We start from the raw sequence: 22,417 nt of genomic DNA on the forward strand, positions 1-22,417 counted from the left end.
TCTTCTCGTGGTGTGTGAGAGACAGAGAGTGAGTGAGAGTGTGTGTGTCTTTGTCACAAATGTACTTGATAATGAGGGTGGGAAACTGCAATAACATCCCAGGAGCCAGAGGCAGACAGAGATCGATCCAAGCCCCCAAGCGTACCAAAGGCCACACATCTCAGCGACATCCGCCCATCCCAGCAGGAGGCGGAGGGAGGAAGGCCCCTAATGGGGTGCCAAAGGGTGAGAGAGCCCCCACTACAGTCCGGCCATGAGTCGAGAACAGGGTCCCAGGGCTCCACCCAGGTACTGGGCACCTGTGCGGTTCTTGGGCATATCATTAATTTACCTCGTTAAATTAATAATATGCATTATTCATGACATGGATGTGAAATTTCACAGCCTAGAAATGACCATGCAGCCTCTCACAGAACAAAAACAAGATTTTATTGAACCATCTCACATGTGAACCTGTACAAATTCATACTTTTTCCCATCAAGCCTCGTTTCACGGGCACAGTTTTTCCAGCAGATGTTTCAGGCCTTTGTCTTCTTACCTGTGTGACATTGCATGTGAAGTTTTAATGTTATTTCCTTTTGTACCTTTTCGCACAGGTGTTACACACGAGCTTCTGATCAGCTGTGTTTTCACATGCCCTTTTAAAGCTCTCAAGCCTTTAGATTTTCTCCCACAGCTGTTGCGAGTGTACGGTCTTTCCCCTGTGTGACTGGCGTTATGCCTTTTAAATGAGGACACGGTTTTCAGTGTTTTTCCACAGGTGTTGCAGAGATACAGCTTCTCACCTGTGAAGGTTTTGGTTTTCAGAGCCAAATCAGAATCTGTGCTGAGATCAATGACTTTAACAGGGGCCGTGTTAGGCTGCTCATGGGCAGGAGGACCCAAACATGGCTGAACCGTAACAGCGTCAGTCTCCTCATTCTGTACGAGCTGCTCTCCCTGGTGACTGAGAGCGACAGCTGCCTGCTCCTCTGTAATCTGTGGAGGCTCCGGGTTCTTCTGGTCTGGGCTGAAGTTCCATTCCTGGTTAAAGACCTGCTGGTCTGTGAGAACCTCCTTGTCATCACAGACATGCTGCTGTGGCAAATCTGCAGGAACAAACCACAGGTTACTAATGAGATGACAGAAAACTTCTCACGAGCAGGTATACTGTTACAGGTATGACACGATGATGATGATGATCTCTTTTTTCCTCTTGTACTTTCCCATTGTAGTGTACATTTCAGTGTTTTTTCTGTAACGCTACCGATCTCCGACCTGTATCCCCATGTGATGTCTGTGTTGTGTGTGTAAGGTCGGGGGGGGGGGGGTCCTATTTCACTGCAGGGCAACCTGCACGTGGCGAATAAAGCCTTGATTGATTGATTGACAGATTGATTGAAAAAGTCTGATGCTATTAGCACTCAGAGTTAGCTGTGTTAGCCCCGTTAGCCTATCTGATTTACATCTATGTGCATGTTTTTTTTGTGGTGTTAAAAAGACGCACCTATCCTGTAGAGCTTCACCACGGGGTTCCAGGTGCTGTCCAGACGTCTGTGCTGATGGTTGAGTTCTACCTCATTGTCAGTGCTCTTATTAATAACTTCTAATGTTTCTTTGGATGTGGAATTAACAAACATGAAAATATCAGAACTGTTAGAGAGGGGCCGGTCACTTTTTGGTTGTGGTTCACTTTCTTCACAAGTTGGTGTCATCATAATAGCATCATTCTCCTGCTTCAGTGCAAACTGCCCTCCTTCCTGATTGATGCAGACTTCCTTTTCTTCCACTTTAATCTGTGGAGCCTTCAGGTCCTCCTGGCCCCGACTGGAATTCCTCTCCTGGTCATAGACCTGCTGGTCTGTGAAAATCTCCGTCTGAACGCCGACGTGCTCCTGTGCAAGATCTGCTGGGACAAAGAACAGAAACACAGGTTGCTAATGTAAGGGCAGAAAAACATCTACTGTACATTACATAAGTGATGGTGCCTAAAAAGGCCCTCTTGGTCTTAAAAGGCCTAAAGTGTGCCAAGAAAATATCTCCTATATCATCACAACACCACCTGGTGTGCTTTTCTGCTGCTGTAGTTCATCTCAATTAAGGTCAAGCTTTTGTGTATTTAGAGATGCAGATCTGGAGTTCTGAAACAGTCAGACCATCCAGGTCTCTTCCTCATGCTAATAGTATCTCTGTTTGAACTTCAGCAGGTCATTTCTTCCATGCCTAAGTGCACTGTCTAGATATTTGTGTTACCAAGCAGTCAAAGCCAGCACACACATTATTTTTCCAGAATAGATGTAAAAAATGTTCTTCGGTTTATGATGACCATGTTTGGATCATGACTTGGACATTTAGACATATGGCTCACCCCAACGGATCCACAGTATTAACTGCAGATACACTAATTACCAATATTTAGTTATGAAACAGTAAGTAACCGTTATTAATAAAGTGTTTTCACAGACAAGGAGTCACTAATGCTGCACAACACAATAATTAAAAACAACGAGAAATACAGTTAACAGGAATGCAAAACCAAGAAAACAGATAACCATTATATCAATGAGAAGCACAACAGAAAACCTCGCGAAGCAAAAAGACGTTTAACTGAGTCCATACAGTGGGAGATTCTTCCAGAGCAGTGGTCCCAGAGGCTGGAGAAAGGCTCCAACTCAAAGGAGGAACAAAGACTGTGAGCAGCATCGTGTTTCATAAGAAAGTGAGATAAACAGTCGGAAGCTTGTTCATTTAGAGCTCTAAATGTAAATACAAGAATTTCTGGAGATTTCTGGAGAATCTGCAGTAGGATTGTTGCTGGTGCTGGACATGGTCTGTAGCTTGCTGCTGAAAGATTGGAGATAAGCAGGTTGGGTACAAAAGTTGAAAGAAGATGGGCCCTAAAAAGTGGTTGGCTTTCACAGTACTATACCTAATAAAGTGGCAATGGATGTTCCTAGTAAAGTTGCCAGGAGTATCCCCAAAATAGTGACCCTGTGCACTGGTGTACTTAATAAAGTGACCGAGGAAGCAGGTGTACCTATAAAAGTGGCACACATGATGTACTTCATCAGCTGCCCAGTGATTTGAGGTGAAACAGGATAAATATTTCAGCCAATCACCGAAAGACAGGGAGCAGATCCAAATCAGCCAATCAGATAATGACATGCACCTGTGTCAGAGGAGAGCTGTTGTGTTGCCATGGTGATGGCATAGGCCAACTGCCTGTGAAATGGGTTTGGTACTGCTATCACAAAACGACTCATAAAATCCAAACAATAAATCGTGTCAGCCTGATTTAAAAAGTGTGAGAGTCCCAAGAAGCTGTTCTACACTGATGTAAATTTTAGTAGGCCTGGTGTTAAAAGTGTGGCCGGGGGAGCGAGAGAAAAACAGGTTGTTCTGCGTTTTCTCTAAAAACCTTCATGAAATTATTAGTCGTTAACTGGGCATTGGGAAAGCACTCCTCTTGTTTAAACGCCTCCAGTCTGGCATACATCTGTTGGCTTTGACGTTGTTGGAAAGAAAACACATTTTCCTACGATTTGATTGTAAAATGGTGGCTGTAGAGTGAAAGTTGTGCGTGCGTGGGCAGGTGGAAGCTGATGTTTTTCATTAAACTTGTGTGTCTGGTTACTCTGGCCTTCCCGTTCACTTTAACGGATTTTTCAACAAACGGCGGGAAAATTTTGAAAGAATAAAAATCAATAACGAGCCTTTTTTCGTACAGTAACGTGTTCTGGTGATGCTGTTGTACATATGTGTGCCTGACACGAGCTTCTAGTTTGTTCTTCGCGCTCTCAGGTCTTCGTCCGTTAGCCTCTCTGCCCGTCCGCTGCTGGCTGTTAGCTCTCCACCTCTCTCTCTCTCTCTCTGGGTTCAAACACACTCCAGTCGCACAGTCTGACTCACCTGTCCGCTGGAGCTTTAACACCGGGTTCCAGGTGACGTCCTGCAGTTCGCGCTGACGCCCCATCTTCTCCTCGTACTGGACGATGGTTTTTTCAAACTCTGAGAAGATATCTTCAGCAGCAGCCGTCAGTCTGTCCCTGATAAACTCTCTCAGATGTTGAATTGAAGCCATTGCTGCTTCAACAGGTGAAATTTCCACCTACAGTAAGACACTGCGCTGGCTCTACCAGTAAAACTACTCAATGGAGGTTCTTCTTCTTCTGGATTTGGATTTTTATTTATTTTATTTTTGGGGTGGAGGGGTGGGGGGGGGGGGTTGCTCCCTGCTGTCAGAAAAACTGACATAAACGTTTGTTATCGCCCCCTACCGGCCGGTTTTAGTTCCAGGCGAAAACAAACTTTCATTAACAGGTCATAGTGTTTCTCCAGTCAGAGATCATTTCTTACTAGGATGTTAAGAGGCTTTGGAGTTTTGGAGAGAGTTTAAGTCATCTTGATTAAAAAGATCCTTGTTTTCAACGTCTCAGCCTTACTGTGGCAAACTGAACAGCTGTAAAACAATCACAGGTGGACAGCAAGTCTCATTAGATGAGCTGTATCATTGTGCCGTCTTAAGGAAGTACGGCCTATTGTTGCTGAGAACACCCTCTTTATTCTGATTGTGACTGGTGGTTGGGACCAGGTTCCTGGTTCTAATATGTTCTCTCTGGGTACTCTGGCTTCCTCCCACACTTGTAAGCTGTGCATGGGTTAACTGGTGAGTGTAAGTTAGCCATGCATGAATGTCTGTCTGTCTCTGTCACCTGTCCAGGATGAACCTCACCTCTTGCTCAGTGAGGGCTGGGAGCGCAGGAAAATCAATGCATAGTTAAAAAAAAATGTTTCTGTTATTTTACAGTTTATCTATGATGTAATAAATGCTGCATTTTCTGTTCTTTATTATTATATAGTGAATATGAATGTTAAAATATTTTATTATTACTTTATTATTAGTTTATAAAATCTGTTGAAAAAAGGGTCAGAAGCTGCTGTTCTTATATTATTCTCAGTCTGTTTTAAAATTTCTTTCCTACGTTATAAATATTAAACTCTAAAAACCTTGTGTCCTTCTGCAGTGGAGCATCTTATGTGTGTGTTTGTGTGTGAATAATTCATACCGCCTCGCTCCCTGTGGGGCAGCAGGCAGAGCGTGGAGAGAGAGGGGGTGTTTGTTTCATCTGCATGCTGCTCCCTGTCTGTCAGCAGCACACAGGTGGAGCTCCCCGGTGACCGGGTTTGATGGACAGGCATGCTGACTGCCTGCTGCATCGCTGATGACGCTCAGCGAGCCGCAGCTTCACGCCATCGACCTGAGGAATAAAACCCTGCAACACAGAGGGGCCGGTGTTTATTCTGATGGGATACAATACGAGTGTACAAACAATACCCACGTCCCACAGATGTGTTCAGTGCTGAAGACAAAGTGTGAGGTTCTTACATTTCTGTGGAAATCAGAGGAAAGTAAAATCAGGCAGATTTATGTAGCTCCTTTATCCTTTCATTAAAATTCAGCATTTTACATTTTAAAAGTATGATTGAATAAACTCTCAAAATTTCTCCTACAACAAATTTCGGTAAAAACATTCCTGCATCCTGACTTATCCATGCAAACATCTGGAGCTTATTTCTGTTTCGGTTTAAAGGATGAGATCAGAAAAAAAGCCATTAAACATTAAACACAACCTTTAACAATAAAATTAATTCAATATGACAAAACAAATAATAAAAAAGCAATATATGACTGAGCTGATGGTAAATAAATAAAAATACAATAAAAGAATAAAAAAGTAACATGAATAAAAAAAAATAAAAGTAATGTAAATAAAAAATCAGCTACCAATACAAAGCGTGAAAAGGCAAAAATGTACATGAAATACAAAGAAATGAAAAATTTAAATCCCCCCAAAAATCAAAAATAAAATACATTTTTAGTAAAAAACAATCTAAACAAATTATAGTTAAAAGCATGTAAAAAGTTTAACATAATTAAATGACTCTAAGGATTAAAATAGTTGAATAAGCTCAGTCAAGAAAAATAATAACTTCTTTATAACTTCTTGGATAACTTCCTGCCTAACAACAGTACAGTGGGGATTTTGTCAAGTACTAACCTTTGTAATAGGCCTCATGGTCACTTTGATTGACAGGTGGCTGTATGTGCAAGGCTTCACTACCACTGCCTTGAGTTTCATTAGTCTGTTAATTAGCACTAATGAGCAGTTCTGTGTGCCGTACAGTGTAAATATGGTCGGCTCTGGCTCCAGGAATACAACCCACAGTGGTTCATCTTTTTTTATACAGTCTTATTTGAATGGCTGCAGGTTTTAGTCACTTTAAAGAGTTTCTGTATAAGAATCACACCTGTAAATGATTAATTCAGCAATTTCTGATTAATTAACTGCTGCTAAATTCAGAATCATATGGAAAATTAACCTCAGCACTTAATTGTCCGGAGCCTCTGAGATGCAGTTATAATGAATCTCCTCCACAACAGGAGTGTTTGCACAGGCTTCACCTCTGCTCTGGTGTGATTAGAGGCCCTCTGCAGCCAGGCAGCATGTCAGCCTGGCCTCCTCCTCTGGGTTTGCCAGCACTGGATGGAGGAGTAATTGGGAGGAGAGGCAGAGGTGGATCCGTGGCTTAACCCGAGCGAGGCGGTAATGAGCGGCGGCTGCCGGGAGGCCTTGCCTGAGGGCCAGCATGAAGCTTATCAGCCTGCTGGACGTCATTCAGAAAGCCTATTTATGCCTTTCTGGTCAGAAATAACCGCTATCCGAGCGTCATTACTTCACTGCATATTATGTAAAAGGGTGATAGGTGACTGCAGTAAATGACTGTGTGGGGGCTGATGCGGTTGTCAGGGTCCTGAGGGTGATTTGTCTGACCTTGTAAGGCATCTCTACCTGTCACATCACGTTGGGCTGCAAGTTTTTCTTCCCTCTCATGCGAATGCTGTCTGTTTACCTTGAGCTGCACCTCCCTGACATTAAACAGCTGCTCTAATGAAGACTTTTTTTAGTAAACAGAGATTTCTTAGCAGCTCGTTTGGGTTTCAGCCTTCAGCGCTCGCAGCCAGTCAGACACAAATTTGTTCTGAAATAACTGCAGAGGAGAAATGTGCAGCCTGTACGCTCGAAATTCTACTCAATAAGCAGCACAAAATGAACTTAAAGTATCCAAAACTTTGTCATATTTTACTGTTACATAATTATTCATGAGTATATCACGTTAATGTTGCAGCTGGAGATGGTTTCTAATGATTTCATCTGTAATAATTTTACCGTGCAGGATGACACGATGCCTGTTCAAATCATCTCAGACCGGTTTCCAGGGAGTTCAGCCTCCACAGGCACCAGGTCTCCGTCAGCTCCTTCAGGATGTGGTGGAACAGAGATTTCCATCATGGATGTGAAGTGATGTTGTCATGTGAGTACGGACCAGGAGCTCTATGTTGAGAACACTTGGTGTTGAAATGTGCTGCAGTGTAGTTCAGCTTTGTGTCCTCGCTCCGTCTTTCATCCCCGTCACTTTACATGTTCAGGAAACTGCTCGGATATTTACCTGTATGATTTACACACCCGTGCGCAGTAAATAGAAGCTGAACACCGTGCCTTAAAATAGTTTCTATCAGGTCATCTATCTATCGTAAGTTAAGGTGAAATGAATCATAAACCATATTATTAAACTATGTGACAGCTTTGTTACATGTTCTGCATGACAGACTTATTTTTTCCTGTATTTGAAGGTCAAAATAAGCATTATTATCAAAATGAAAGCTTAGTACAAACCTAGTTTAGTGATACCCTCTGTCCAGAATCCTGTTATGAAATAAACCAATTTTTTTAATCAATGAATTTATTGATAAGCACATTTAAAAACAACACAGGTTGACCAAAGTGCTGTACAAAGTAAAACGTAGAACTAACACACATAGAGAACAAAAGAAAAACTCAGTCACAATTAAAAGCAGGTGAGTAAATATGAGTTTTCAGACAGGTTTTAAAGAAATCGAGTGTTGGAGAGGCAGACTATTCCAAAGTTTGGGCGCAGCAATCCCAAAGGCCCGGCCTCCTGCAAGGTTTAGTCTGCTTTAGTCAGAAGCAACTTATTGGCTGACCTCATAGTTCTACTTGGAGTATTTTTAGTTAGAAGATCAGAGAGGCAGGAGGGAGCTAATCCATTTAAACAAGCAATAAAATCTTAAAATCAGTTCTATAACGTACAGGAAGTGTAAACGAGCCAAAACCGGGGAAATGTGGTCGTGTTTATGAGTGACTGTGAAGAGTCGGCTGCAGCACGCTGAACAAGCTGAATATGAGAGAGCAGAGCCTGGCTCACACCAACATATACGCTATTACAGTCATCAAGCCTGATGTACTGATCCCAAACAAAAACCACATCCGTAATATGAAGCGTCTGCTGAATGAGACCACGATGTTTCCTCTGACACCTCAGAAGAATTCAGATTTGAAAACTGGCGCAAACAGAAGATTATTTAAAATTAGACTTTAACAACTCCAACAGAGAAAAATAATAATATACGGATGAAATCAAATTCACATCACATATATGTGAAGAAAAACACGTCTGAGTACTAAGAAACAAAAAAAAGTAAAAAAAAAAAGATGACAATAATAGCAATAATAATGATGGGCAGTGATAACCACATTAAGTGTGTGCTGCAGCGTGAAGCTGCTCTCCTCTCCTGGTTTTCTGCATCACGCAGACGACAACAGCACAAAGCATCAGCTGCAGGCCGCTGAGCAGCATCCACCTGACTCTGTAGAAGGTGGAGTAAACTCCAAAGGGCTCTCTGTAGACCAGCAGAGTCATCGATGATGACAGGCAGCGCTGATGTGAGTCCAACACTGCGCACATATACTCTCCTGCGTCCTGCGCTGACATGTTGATGAGCACCAGGCTGTTATTGGGTTGGTTTGTTGTGCTCTCCTGTGTTTCATTGATGTGAACGACTTCCCCTCCTGTTTGGATCGACTTCCTGAACCACTCAAACCACGCCTGTGACGTCCACTGAGCACATCTGAGAGTGACGTTATCACCCTCCGAGAAGACCTCCAGGGCAGGCGGGCCAAACTTTGGGCACACCACAAGCAAGTACCGCTCGTTTATGTTGGGCCCGCCACAGCCGTACCAGCCTGAATCGTTTAACGTCAGCAATGGAAACACCAGCAAGTGGTTTCGCCCGACTTCAAGGTCAGTGTTGGAATAATTTTCCAGCTTCCACCAAACCGGGACTGAACCAGCGAAGGCGCAATGCAGCACAGCCGGCTCTCCCACTGGGTGGTAGATTAGCTTTGGTAGCTTGAACAGATGTGCAGAGTGGCTGCTAACACACTGCTGTTGGTTCATCACCAGGCAGATGTATAACGTGTAAAATGTTACGTCGGACACGTGAAGAACTGATGTGTTCTTCACGTCCATGAAGCTGTCTCTTATACTGTCCACCTCCAGAGTCGTTCTGTTGCTTAAAACCCTCGACTGTTTGTCTTTTCCAAACCTGAACTCATATCTGATCCACTCACACTGCCGCCTGCTCCTTCACAATGTATGTCTGATGTTTGTCGACCTTTTATTACTTTCATACTAACTGCAGCACAAACAGTCAGGCTGATGGTTTCCTCATACGTGACTTCGCCCTCGCTACGGCACACATGTTGGTACAGGCCAGAGTCCGAGTGGGTCAGGTTGTGGAGAGTAAATGAAAAAGCCTCGGATGTTTCTGAGACCGAGAGTCGTCCCATCAGATCCTCACACACTGTGATGTTTATGTTCTCAAAGTGAGAGATGTTCCACAGGACCAGCATTTCTTCACCGGCACGTCTGGAGGTCACGCAGGGGCACAAGGGGCAGAAATGAGTTTCCTTCGAAGAGCGGCCGGGCTCTCGCTTAGAGAGGGCGAAGAGCTCCGCCACTCGAGCTCGCATCTCCTCCACATCTTGCTGCCCCGCAGACTTCTCTGCTGAGACTGGTGCCCCCACAACCCAAACCTGGATCATTGCAACGATGGATAATTCCATCATTTCTGACAAGATCTCCAACACCACTGACTCAAATGCAGCCCCACATCATGACTGTTGTGGCTCTCCTACAGAAATACTGTACTCACAGTGATTTCAACCAAAAATGTCAAATTAGTTTTTATTATTCTATTGCTGCAGATTTTCAGTCCAATTCTTGTGTAATTTGGCATCACTCAGACTTTTTTTCCTGTTTCCCTTCCTGAATAATGGACCCTGAGCGTGTTTCTGATGAGGCTTCAGTGAACAGTAGATGGATCAGCTGAAGGGTCTTTGCTGGATGTATCACCGGTTTCTTCACAACATGACTTTCAGATAGTTGTCACCTGCTGTAGGTGCTTTGTAGGCCTGTCAGTTGAAGACACACTGCACACCTCGCTGAGATATGCAGGTTTTCAGCTAAAAGCTCTTTGAGTATCACTTTGTCTGTAGGAAATGTTTTTTTATTATGTCTGTCAAACGGTGTATTCCATGAAATGTGTCATTGATTCAACTAAAGAAATGGGAACAAATGTGTTTTTATGACAGGCTGCTAGTAACAAAGTGTCTAAATATACAACTTAAAATTGGTTCTTTGCCAGTTTGTCTGTTATAAGCAAAACAACACCAGTTCATCCTTTGAGTTTGGAGCCGTTTTATGCTCAAATGAAACATTCCTCTGAAAACGGTCAGGTGATAAATGAGTAAAGGGTTAAAGTGGGTCTGAATGATGTTTTGGCTCTTTCACTTAATGAGAAATTAAATCTGAAAGTTCGCCTGTCCTTCCAGCTCAGAGCACACGGACCTACACCTGCACATCCTTCCCCTCCTCATCCCTGACGTGCGTTCACGTGGGAGGACAACAACAAAGTTTTGGTTGTGGTACTTCAGCGTCTAGCTAACTCTGCTGAGAGCATAAATGAAGTAACTTTGCACACAATCTGTCTGCTAGCTGGAGCTACAGCTGCTGTTTAACAGAGAGAGAAAAGTTTGTGTGTGATAAGCTCACAGCGAGAGATAAAGAAATGAGAGGACAGGCGAGGACGACGGGAGATTTCTTTCAGAGATAAGCACTGATCTGCGAGCGGCCTCTGATAAACTGGAAGCTTGAAGATTACATGTAATGTCCTAATGCTCATTTCCTATTAAGAAATGTCTTTGATACCAAATTAAAATAAAATACCTTCGTGTCATTCAAGGCAATAGTGGACAGTTAGAGCGGGTTAAACTGAGCAGCTCACAGTGATGGACCTGTGCAGGGCAGCAGCAGCAGAGACATTATTACAGACAGAGATACTGAAATAAATCTAAACGGAGGATTTTACAGCAGCAAAGGTGGTGGGAGGCAAACCTCCAGAGAAAAAAACTTTTAAAAGTTTATTTGTGGGCAAAGAGTCAAGAGATTTTTATCAGAGCTGACTGGATCGTCTGGACGTGTCGTTTTTATGCCCGTTGACCAATGAAATGAAAGTTAATTTAGATAAGGATTAAAAATAACAGCCAGTGTGTTTCAGGGTTGCTGCTGAACAACTGAAGGAAGAAATGTGCTGCTTGTAGAAGGACTTTGAATCTAACGATGTTCTTTGGGCTGCATGCACACAGGGAAAGTCAACACCAACAACACAGCACACAGTGTGACCGACACCTTTGTGAACAACACAAATCTCTGCTGTCTGCAGAAGAAGTGTCACAAACAGCAGCTCGTGTGGAGGGCGAGAGCACCCAAAGTGCAGGACGCTGGAGGAAGCTTTCAATGTCCAAAAATATAAAGTGCAAGAAATCTGAACGTTCAAAACAGAAATAACGAACCGCAATCAAACACACAGAGACAAACGGTAACGACACACACAACAAAGGGAAAACTGGACATTTATACACAGTGAGACTAATCAGAGGGAGTGGAGCCACTTGCGTGCTGTAACAACCTTTATCATGGCACAGCACCGGTAGCGGAGTGTCGTTCCACTATTGTGGGAGTGGGAGTGAGCATGCGCATAGCCATTACAGATGAGCATGCTGCTCTCTTCTCACCTGCTTATCAGAGAGACCTTACCCTTGTAACAGGCTGGCGTGGGCATCTACCTGCCCCCGACACATATGTGGGCAGATTGTGTAGAGCCGTGGAGACCTGGATTGTGTGGTCTTGTTACTGGTAATGCCAAATAATGTCCTACCTACCCGACTAGCCTCCGAGTTGTCTGGTTGACTCCCACGCTGCGCTCCCAAACTACCAAAATAAAACAGGAAGTAACTAAAAATAGAGAATCCACCACACTATAACTAGGGATGGGTATCGTTTAGGTTTTATCCGATACCAGTACCAAACCGGTACTTTTGAAACGGTGCCGGTGCTTAAACGGTGCTCGAACCGGTGCTTAAAGAATGGAGAACACCAACTTTGTCCAAAAACCTCTCATGTTCAGCTGTTGTTTTGTAAAAAGATAACAATGTTAGCCTTTTCTGCAGCTATGGGGCATATATGGTATCACTCTTGGCTGGAAGCAGTGCTTAAACAATGAAAAAACAAACTTTGTCCAAAAACCTCTCATGTTTAACCGTTTTCCACTTTTTCTTTGGTCATTTTAGCCTTTTTGGCCAGGGTGAAGGGAGCATCTGCCATCAAACAAGAAGACAGCCGCATGTAACGACGACGGTGTTTGCTAGTTCACCTTACGTGCATTAATGTAATAACATGGTTAGCCTACTCAACGTAAATTACACACGAACAACATTAAGCTACTCACGCAGAGAAGAACGGCTGCTGCTGCCATCATCATCCTCATCATTTCTGCTACACTGGCAGGGCTAGGGGCCAGGACTCTCCTCTTCGGGTTTTTGGGGGATGTTGCTAACTCCGGGTCTATAACAGGCACCACACCCGCAGTAGATGTGCACGGTGTGAGGTCTCGCAGCAAGCTATCAAATACGGCGCATTTCTCGGCTTTTAAAAAAATGCAATACGTCGCCAGGTGTTTCATCAGATTCGAGGTGTTACCTCCTTTGCACAGCATCACCTTAAAGCACTTGTTGCAGGCTGCTGAGTTTGCATCTTTTGCTGTGAAGTACAGCCAGACTTTGACCACTTCGCCTTGGGCATTTTTAATCTGTAGCTCTGCTCTAAAAGAACGTATGTACTTGGGCCCGCCTACTACGCTCGCAAAGGTAAAATGATTGGCTGGAATCCAAAGTGTATGACATCTCAGGAAAAAAAAGCACCAAAATAAAGCACCGAAATGTGCGCTGCTTTTCGGTCTGGTTACTACCGTTTATGTCAGAACCGGTGCCGTAATGGCACCGGATACCGGTACCCATCCCTAACTATAACCATGTTGACATGACAGCGTCACACAGCTGCTGCACACCTATGATGAGACACTCATCAGTTTGAGAAGCTGGAACCAGGCTGTGGTGTTTAACCGATGCTCAGCTGGTAATGAGGAGTGTGCTCCTCACCTTCATACCACCACCAACTGGAACCATCGATACAAGGCAGGATGGATCCATGCTTTCATGCTGTTCGCACCAAATTCTGACTCCACCATCTGAATGCAGCAGCAGAAATCGAGACTCATCAGAGCATGTTGCAGTATGCTGCTGGGTGGCTTTGGATTACTCACTATGTAAAATCCTGATCTGAGGGCTTGGATGTCCTGTGGAAGTGTTTGGATATTTGGTGTCTGGGAGACGGTGGGCTGTATTTACACTGTGAGTGTTTAACCCTCCTGTTATGTTGGTTTCCATGAACACCATTTATGCTCCTGGGTTAATTTGACCCGGGGCAAATTTACTCATCCAAAAGTGTCAGAAACACTGGCATTGCTTATTTTACAATTTTCTTTTATAATTTAGATTTTTTTCGTTTTCTGTAGTGATGCAGATGACATGTGACATCTCTTCTGTTCTGGGTCAATCTGACCCGCAACATAACAGGAGGGTTACAAACCTAAAGACATGATACACGTTAACAGTGCTGATAAAAAGCCGGAGAGGCTGAATAGTTTTTTGTGTCACTGTAGCACATTAAAAAAACAAAAACATTGTTATATACTTGAACTGGAAGTCGGTACTTTAGCGTTTTACAAGCTTAAGTACTGACTTAAATCAAACAAGCACCAGGCTGCACGTTCATGTGATACCAATTTATACCAGAAGATGGCGCAGTGAGCAAATATAACATTTAGGAGATTCGCTAAGAACACGCTCTGACTGACAATGAAAGGCTGCAAAAGGAAAAACCCAAACAAATATAAAAATAAAAGGTCTTATGAGGATATAAATGTGGTTGGGCCAAGAAGAAGAATGTAAAAAAAAGGAGCAGAAACAAATGTCTGAAAACATCTGCCCCCTGATGGTGGTAAAGTTATTTTAAAGGAGGCAATCAATTAACTATCTTTAACACTACAGAGTTCAGCTGAGGATAACATGACTGATTTTGATCAATAAAAATATGACTTTATGTGTTACTAGTTCTTGTGACTAAAAGACTTAAAGGTCACATGATTTTTGTCCAAAAACACAAACTAAAGCGGAAATAATCCTAAAAGAACTGAAAATGAATCTTGATTAAATGTGAAGGTAATGATTGTGCCATTATACCAACATTTTAATATTTTAACTTTCACCTAAAAGTGCCATCTCAACCATCTCGTCAAGCAGAACGTGTCAGAATTCAACAGATAAGTAATAATAAATAATAGTAAAGCTTTTTATCGGACCTTTCAAAAGTTTAAAAAACACACAATAAAATTCAAACAAAATAAATGTAAAGAATGTCAAAATATTAAGAATATTAAAAATGAATTAGTTCACATAGTTTAAAAAAATGTAGACTTAAAATAAAATAAAACAGAACAGGATCAAATACAGTGTGTTTAACACTTAAAATTAAATATAAATCATCTATAAATGCAGTTTAAAGAATAAAGTGAAGGTAAACTAATACATTCATAATAAGTGCATAATAATGACCTGCTAAATATGAGTGATTTATAAGATAAAGAATAAGCACAGATGTATAGTTTTTATTAACATGAAACAGCTGGAGGAGCTGCTGCGTGCTGTAAAACTGATTGGTAGTTATGAGCTGTAGTTCATACTGCTGGCTGACAGAGGTCAGCAAAGGTCAGAGATAACAGGGAAGCAGCAGGAGGCGGTGTGATGCTGGTAATTGCCTCTGCTGTGTGAGCAGATGTGAGGCTGACTCACAGCTATCCTCCGCCATTGAGGCGCCGCTCATTTGCCTAACGGAAGGTGTCACGTCTGAAAAACGACAGATTCGTAAAGAAAACGCCGTCTTTCTCACAGCTGATGAGCCATCATGTTGACTGACAGGTAGAGCTGTTAGCTCACACACACACACACACACACACTCTGACGTCTTTTTCACAGTATCACAGGCAGGCATCACTGAGGCCGCCTCACTGTTTTATTTTTATACCGTCTATAGACAGCCTATCACTGTATGGAAGCCAAGTGATGCCAATATTAACCTGAGAAAGCTACAAATCTTTTTATATTAAAAAATTACTGAATGTAACATAAATATAAAACTGAACAACAGAAATAGTCTGGTTATAATAATAATAAAAAATTCTGTATGTATATATATTATTTTAAGTATGTCAACAAAAAGCATGTCCCCCCTGTTTTTTACGTTTTCTATTTTTAATATTTTATTAAATGTAAGGTTTTTCCAATTTATTATTTTTACTGATATTTAAACTGGTTTTTAAAAAGTAATATTTGATTTTGTTTTATGTATTAAACACTTTTTAATGCTTTTATAACTTAACTTGAAAAATGACACCCAGGAGGTTACCTGTCAAAAACTACAGTTTTGACATTTAGGGACTGTTTGCTTTTTTAAAAATGCTTAGGAGCATTTAACTAAATATTAGTGTGTTTATGCATATTTGATCCTGTATGTGACCTCGTGTGGATTAGAGAAAATCCAAAATAAGTTCAAACTTTATGTCTCATCACTGTTTTGGCCAACGCTAACTCGAACACTTGGGCCTCAGTCACAGAAGCACAGACACCTTCACTGAAATCTGGGAAATGGGTTCAGGAGGATCGTGTCAGTCGCTTGCAAGGTTATTATAGCCAACAGGTCAATTCAAATCAACTTTATTTGTAATGTCTCAAATCAATACTACAGTTGTCTCAAAGTGCTTTATATTGTAAGGTAAAGATTATAATAATAGAACTATAACTATAAATAATACGAAACTAAAACCTAAATGTGAAAAAAAAAACTTTTAGTTAAATAAAATGAAAATAAAAAATAGACTTTTAAAAACAATGAAAACTGCCTGAAATAATCTGGAAAACAAAGTAAAATAACATTAAAAATATAAAGGAAATAAATTTAGTTTTATTATGTGTTAGCTTAATAAGAATCACTCTGATGTTGACAAAACTGTGAGTCAGCCGTTTCCAAAAAGTTACCTGTACTTGTTTCCCAAATCTTGCCTTTGATGTTTGCTCTCCATTTAAAACTAGTTAAAAAGACTAAAACTAATATTGGAACTAAGAAAAAGTCAAATTAAACACCCTCAGGCTCCTAGTATAAATCTAATAATGCAAGGGGACTTTCAAAGACTGACCTGGATTCAAACTTTACTAGATGCAGCTGTGGTACGAATTTTAAAATCGTACGTCACCTAGTTCTCGAGTTAGCGTGTTCACAAACTTGGCGCTTGCCATCCTGTCAGCCTTTCACAGCTGAGAGGTAAAAACTAAAGTGAAACGCTCTGGAGACAAACTGAAACTAAACCGAATCAAAAACAAAAAAGTCAAACAAAAAAAAATCAATTAGAAAATACAAAACTGTAATAACTGGGGTGCAGCGTGGCATCGAGCGCTCTCAGGCCGGTGTGACTGAGGCTTAAACAACCACAGGCTTCATTAATAACACCGGTTCTCTGAGGGAACACGGAGCTCCGTTAACTCCAAACAGTCAAAGTGAAAAAGTAAACGTCAGCTCTGACATTTACTTTAATTTACTGAAGTTGTTTTACAGATTTTCTTGTGCACTGAGGGATCGTCAGTGACATTTCGGATGCTCACCTTCGCACCGTAAATGTATTTAAACAGTGTGGAAAAGCCGCCGGTGTGGACATAAGCACTCTGCAGTCATAATGCGACACTTTATAATTTCTCAGATATAGATCCAGACAGATTAAACACCTGCTGCTTCTGCGACGAGGCCAAATCGATGCTGTGAAAACAGAGCAGTAAATGTGGTTTTATCATCACTCTGAGGCTTAAATACTTCTCTCTTCCTCCTGTTCTGTCTCTATACGAGCTTTCTGTTGCAGACTTTCAGTGTATACTCGTAATTTATTAAAGACAGAACTGTTTTTTTCTGGCGCTGGTGTTTGCTGAAGGTGCAGGAAGTTTCCTTTCTTCACCGCCTTCGTCAGCCGGTTGCTCTTCGTCTGTGGCCTTGTAGCTGTCACGGCGAACAAAGGGGAAACGTTAGCGACTGAGCATTTCAAGTCAGACTTTACATCGTAGCCTGAGAGCTTTTCACCTGAAACATGAAGCGAAATAAAAGAGAGAAGGGAGCCTTAAATCGGGCGCAGCTCTTCAACTTCACCCCCGTCGTACAAAATGTAAATCCTACCTGTGAACGCATGTAACGGCGCCAAACGAACACATTTGACAAGTCAATCTCAGAGAGTCCTCAGGAAAAACCAGTGCAGCCTATTCAAGAGTTTCTGGCTCAGAGGAGGAAGAAGAAGTGTTCGCACTCTGAAGGAGAAAATGAAAACGTGTTAATGGAGCTCCTCTTTTCCTTCCCCGCACTCCACCCGAGGCCGTTTCTCTTCAACAGATTGCTTGAAGAGCTCAATTGTGCTCAGCTAATGCATAACAAACAGATGGAGCCGAGCGCAATCGCTCCAGAGTGGCGTCTCCGTCTCTTTCTCTCCGAAGCGCTGAAATAAATCAAAATTATGGTTTTTGGCATCGGTGAAGCTGCGCGGGAGGAGAGACGGTGCAGAGAAACACACAGTCACACATCACCCGGATGACGAGCGTTTTAATTACCGCCGTTTTTGCTCCACTTCTCTCAAAACTTTGATGGGTACGGTTGCTGTGACAACCTGGTATCAGGTGAAGCGTGGCCGAAGCGTGGCCGAAGCGCGGGTTTCCGCCGGTGTGGGCTGATTTCTACGTGGCGGAGTCATCGCTCGCCAAGTTTGCCAAGGTTATGAAAAGCAGCAGCGCTGAAATTAGACAGAGCCGCTGCAGCTCATTTACACTGAGACTCACCCACTCAACAGTGTAACGCAGCACTGGCAGCTAATCAAAGCTCCACCAGCTGTTACAACTCCAAACCATCACAGGTTAGATTTACAGTGTTTTGGTGACCTCTGCGTCGTTTCCTTGACGACAGATGTCATCATAGAAAAGGAACAAATGCAACAAATATAAAAGGAAAGGTTGTGAGAGGGTGACTTGGCTAACAAAGTATAAACAATGGGACTTAATTGTGGTTAATGACAGTAACAGAGCATTTATGATAAGTGAAATTTCATCCAGCCAGCTTTTTGATGGATGCAGGATATACGGGGTGTTCCTGATGTCCTTCTTCCCAGATGCACTCTTCCAGTTCTTCCTGGGGGATTTATAGGAGCTCCCAGGTCAGACGAGAGGCTGAGGCTTTGCAGAAACGTAACCGCTAACCGCGTTACATTAACTTGGACGTGTGACAATACTGGTGCAGGATATGGTGAAAAAGGCCCCACACAGACCACTCAGCAGCCACTGGCGATGATGGAAACCAGGATTCCCCAACCAGCTGTGAGTCACTGCTGAACTTAGGCCTGCAGACTGGTCGGCTAATAGTTAGCAAGTATTAGCAGACAAACATGAGAAACCAAAAGTAACCGTGACAACCAAAGCAGTTAATCTTCAAATCTGATTTCACCCAATGAGAGAAGCCTCCAGGAACTACTGCCAACCAGCGGGAGAATACATGTGTTTCCATAGCAACCAGCGGTTGTTTTAACTTGCAAGCATGTGTGCATGACGTCACGTGAGAAGCCTCAGTATAATCTCTCCAGCAGGTAGTTGGACGTAGGTGGGAGGCGCACAGGAGGAGTCCCAATGATGTGCCCGAACTGCCTCAGCTGACTCGGGGATTTGCCTCCGTGCTCCCTCCGGATGTCCGAGCTCATCGCTCTCTCTGAGGCGGAGCCGAGGAGAAGACTCCTTTCGTCTGTTTGCATTTGTGACCGCCGGCGAGGGTTGGAACATTTATGTCTCTGTGTAACTTCTAAAACTTCACCACTTATATCAGACTTTTTTGTTATGAAGATTTAAATCAGCAAAACTTTTTTGTATCAGGTTGTAAACGTGTTTCTTCGTGCTGTCGGACTGTGGGGACCAGGGGCGATTCTAGGATCAGAGCTTTGGGGGTGCTGAGCACCCAGAGAGCTGCCCAGCCAGCCAAAATAAACTTTACTCGTCACAATGAGACTTCTTTCCTGTCTCTGTCAGTCCCTGCATCCTTAAATGTCTCCAGTTGTCCCGAGTTCTCTATGACTGTCTCCTTGGTGCATTTAAACCTGTTCCTCCCTGTCCTCGTCGTCTGTTGTCTTCATCTCCGTTATCAGTCATCATAATTTTACCATCTCTGTGCAAGTCTGCAAATTTCTTTATTAAATCATAAGATTCTTAAATTCATCAAGTCTCTCTGTGCCTGGGTCCTCATCACAAAACATGACATCACTGTTTTGTACATTTTAACTCAATTTAATTCCCACATTTGTGAAAGAAAAGCAAAACACTTTTTCTGTAAAAAAAACCCATCAAATCTGATAAAGGTTATTTAAATGCTGCAAAAGAAGAATGGATTGGAATTTAAAAAATACATATCCTAACCTTAATTACTGGGGGAGAATAATGAGTGATGCTCATAGTGAGTGAAAAGTAAACTGAGTGCATTTTTGGACAGAGATTCACTTTTAATGTGTATGTATAATATAATACAGATGCATAAAAAACACTCCCAAAACAGAATAAATTATTACAAATAAAAATCTTTACTGCAGATACTAATTTTACTAATTTAATAATACTAATTTTGTGTTGTAAGATTTATGAGTTTCATGCTTTCATAGTGGTCCTTAGGAGAGCTTGACATTTTTATCAGGTGGTCCACACTGTAAAAAGTTTGAGAAACACTGATAAGTGTATGTGTGCTTTTGGAAAACGTTTAAAGCTGCTGTACAGAATCTTTGAAACAAGCTTAAAACATTTTTAGAATATAAACAGAGCATCTGCTTCTCTTTACAGCTCCTCACTTTGGCTCTTTCTGATAGTGTGCAAATGTGATGTATGTACAGCGGCAGTCATACAGACAACTGGACGGTCCAAAAGTTGGCCTACCTATTACTGGCTGAGGTTTTAGTAGAGTTGTGGCTGAACCACATAAAAATATATCATTAATTTTAATCTCCCCAATCAATGATAATGTTATGTTGGAATGTTGTTAAAGAGGGTCAAAATGTTTCAACCCAGTTTGTTTAGCAGATTCTGTATAGCAGCTTTAATATAGGAAGGACACAACTTCCAGATTGTGTGAGTAAAATCAGGTTTTTTTTCTTTGTCAGTTTAACAGTTTCTGTTGTGCCTGTCACTGTTCCCTGTCTGTTTTCTTACCTGGTTCTTTCTGACCTTGTACTTTCTCCTCACGTTCCCTCTTTCCTCTCTCCCTTTTTGGACTGACAATCATACACAAATAGATTGTATTCAATTAGATGAAAAATTACATTAATATGAAAAAAAATACTATTAAGATCACTAACAAAAAGTCCTCTCTCAGTGTACTTTCAACCAAAAGGCAAATAACCAAACCACATGAACATCTAATAAAAGATATAAACATTGAAACACAGATCCAACATTATTCTTGATTAACGGATCATTTGATTTTACACTTTTACCTGAATGTGGCTCCTTTTTTTTGTTTTGGAAAAAACGTCCTTATATCCATTATGAACCTGGCTGTCTCTCTGTACAAAACACACACACACACACACACACACACAACAGGAGTTATAAGGTTAATGGGCATTCGGTCAGTTAGCTAGTTAGTATCCATTTCAAACAGGACAGTGGTAACAACAGTACAGTACAACAACAATTTTAAGTTTTAGATTTTAAACAGGACGGTCAAAAGTCGCTGATTTTACTACAGAGCAGGACGGATTGTAGGGTAGCAAACATCGCTGGAAAACAAGTTTTTTTTTTACACCCAGCTTACCTGGTGTAATGTTTTTCAGCTAAAAAGAAACATGGTCTGACTCCTACCTAACTATATAAAGAGTAACTGAAGGTTAAATGCAGCTATTATGTCCTGTTTTAAGCCAGGCACTCACACCTCTGCTCCGCTGAGTCTCAGCCACCATCGCTCTGGCTGCAAAAGTGCTAGAGCCAGAGTAGGGGAGACGCGAGCTGGAACAAACCATTTTGGGAGGGGGGGGGGGGGGGGGTATCTATACTTATGTTGTTAAAAAGTTATGTCTCAACCAACTACTGTATGCTTTTTATATTTTTAGCAGTGTGTCACACAAACAGCAAATTACGGAAGAGGATTAGGGCCACTGGAAAAAAAAAAAGAGAATTCTGACTTTAGTCTCAGAATTCTGAGAAAAAAGTCAGAATTCTGAGACTAAAGTCAGAATTCTGAGACTAAAGTCAGAATTCTGAGAATAAAGTCAGAATTCTGAGATTAAAGTCAGAATTCTGAGAATAAAGTCAGAATTCTGAGATTAAAGTCAGAATTCTTTTTTTTTTTTTCCAGTGGCCCTAATCCTCTTCCGTAGCAAATATTGTCAAAAAAAAAAAGTAAGAAATCTTTGGGGGTGCTTTGATTCCTTTTTTGGGGTGCTTCAGCACCCCCCAAAAATGGGCTAAAATCGCCCCTGGTGGGGACTGACCCACCGCAAACGTTCTCCCTGATCCTGAGTTTTTAAGTATCAGCTGCTGCCTGCAGGCTCACTGTTTGCCTCGGCCTCTAATTTTGTCTTTGTTCACAAATTGGTTTGTTCCAAGAGCCTCGAAGTACCTCAGCTGAACAAAACATATTTCAGTCAGCGTGTGATAGATGAAATAACAATGTTTTCCTTTCAAAATAAAGCTCTGACCGGCATGCACTCTACAGATAATTGTATCATCCAGAGCCTCTTTGATCGTCCTTCATCTTTACAGGGTTTGTGTTGCAGCCGGTCAGTTTGATTGGACTCTTTTAGGAAATAAGAGCCCCGGGGTTTGTAATAAATGTAATAAATTCATACTTGACAAACTGCAGCGGCCTTTGGCCACGCAGAGACGAGTCGCACTGTAAATCCCCTCTGGAGCGAAGCGTGGTGATTGGTGTTTCATTTGGAGGCCGGCGGCGGCGGCCGAGGGGTGACTCGGCGGGACTCTGCTGACTCGGTTGAGCGATCTTGTTTTACCG

At 42.1% G+C, this 22,417-nt stretch overlaps 1 protein-coding gene and 1 long non-coding RNA gene across 2 annotated transcripts; both read right to left on the bottom strand.

The window, feature by feature from the left end:
- Positions 1 to 289: 289 nt before the first annotated feature.
- Positions 290 to 4,149, bottom strand: LOC146368558 (uncharacterized). Its single transcript, XM_084912268.1, has 3 exons — positions 3,890 to 4,149; positions 1,488 to 1,886; positions 290 to 1,089 (listed from the first exon to the last, which is right to left on the bottom strand). Exons 1-3 carry the CDS (start codon positions 4,059 to 4,061, stop codon positions 536 to 538), a joined length of 1,125 nt encoding a protein of 374 aa, XP_084768394.1. The 5' UTR covers positions 4,062 to 4,149; the 3' UTR covers positions 290 to 535.
- A 9,920-nt stretch (positions 4,150 to 14,069) lies between these two features.
- LOC146368559 (uncharacterized) lies at positions 14,070 to 18,273 on the bottom strand. Its single transcript, XR_014797589.1, has 2 exons — positions 17,573 to 18,273; positions 14,070 to 17,479 (listed from the first exon to the last, which is right to left on the bottom strand). It is a non-coding gene; the product is annotated as an uncharacterized LOC146368559 (long non-coding RNA).
- Positions 18,274 to 22,417: the final 4,144 nt, after the last annotated feature.

The sequence above is a fragment of the Perissodus microlepis genome, chromosome 18, assembly GCF_051167445.1.
Source record: "Perissodus microlepis isolate ML-2025 ecotype Zambia chromosome 18, ASM5116744v1, whole genome shotgun sequence".
Classification (NCBI taxonomy): Eukaryota; Metazoa; Chordata; class Actinopteri; order Cichliformes; family Cichlidae; genus Perissodus; species Perissodus microlepis.

Coding starts and splice junctions, on each gene's coding strand:
- LOC146368558 (XM_084912268.1), bottom strand. CDS start 4,061: ATGGCTTCAATTCAACATCTGAGAGAGTTTATCAGGGACAGACTGACG. Junction 1,887..3,889: donor GTTAAAGCTCCAGCGGACAG/GTGAGTCAGACT, acceptor TTGTCCCAGCAG/ATCTTGCACAGGAGCACGTC. Junction 1,090..1,487: donor GGTGAAGCTCTACAGGATAG/GTGCGTCTTTTT, acceptor TTGTTCCTGCAG/ATTTGCCACAGCAGCATGTC.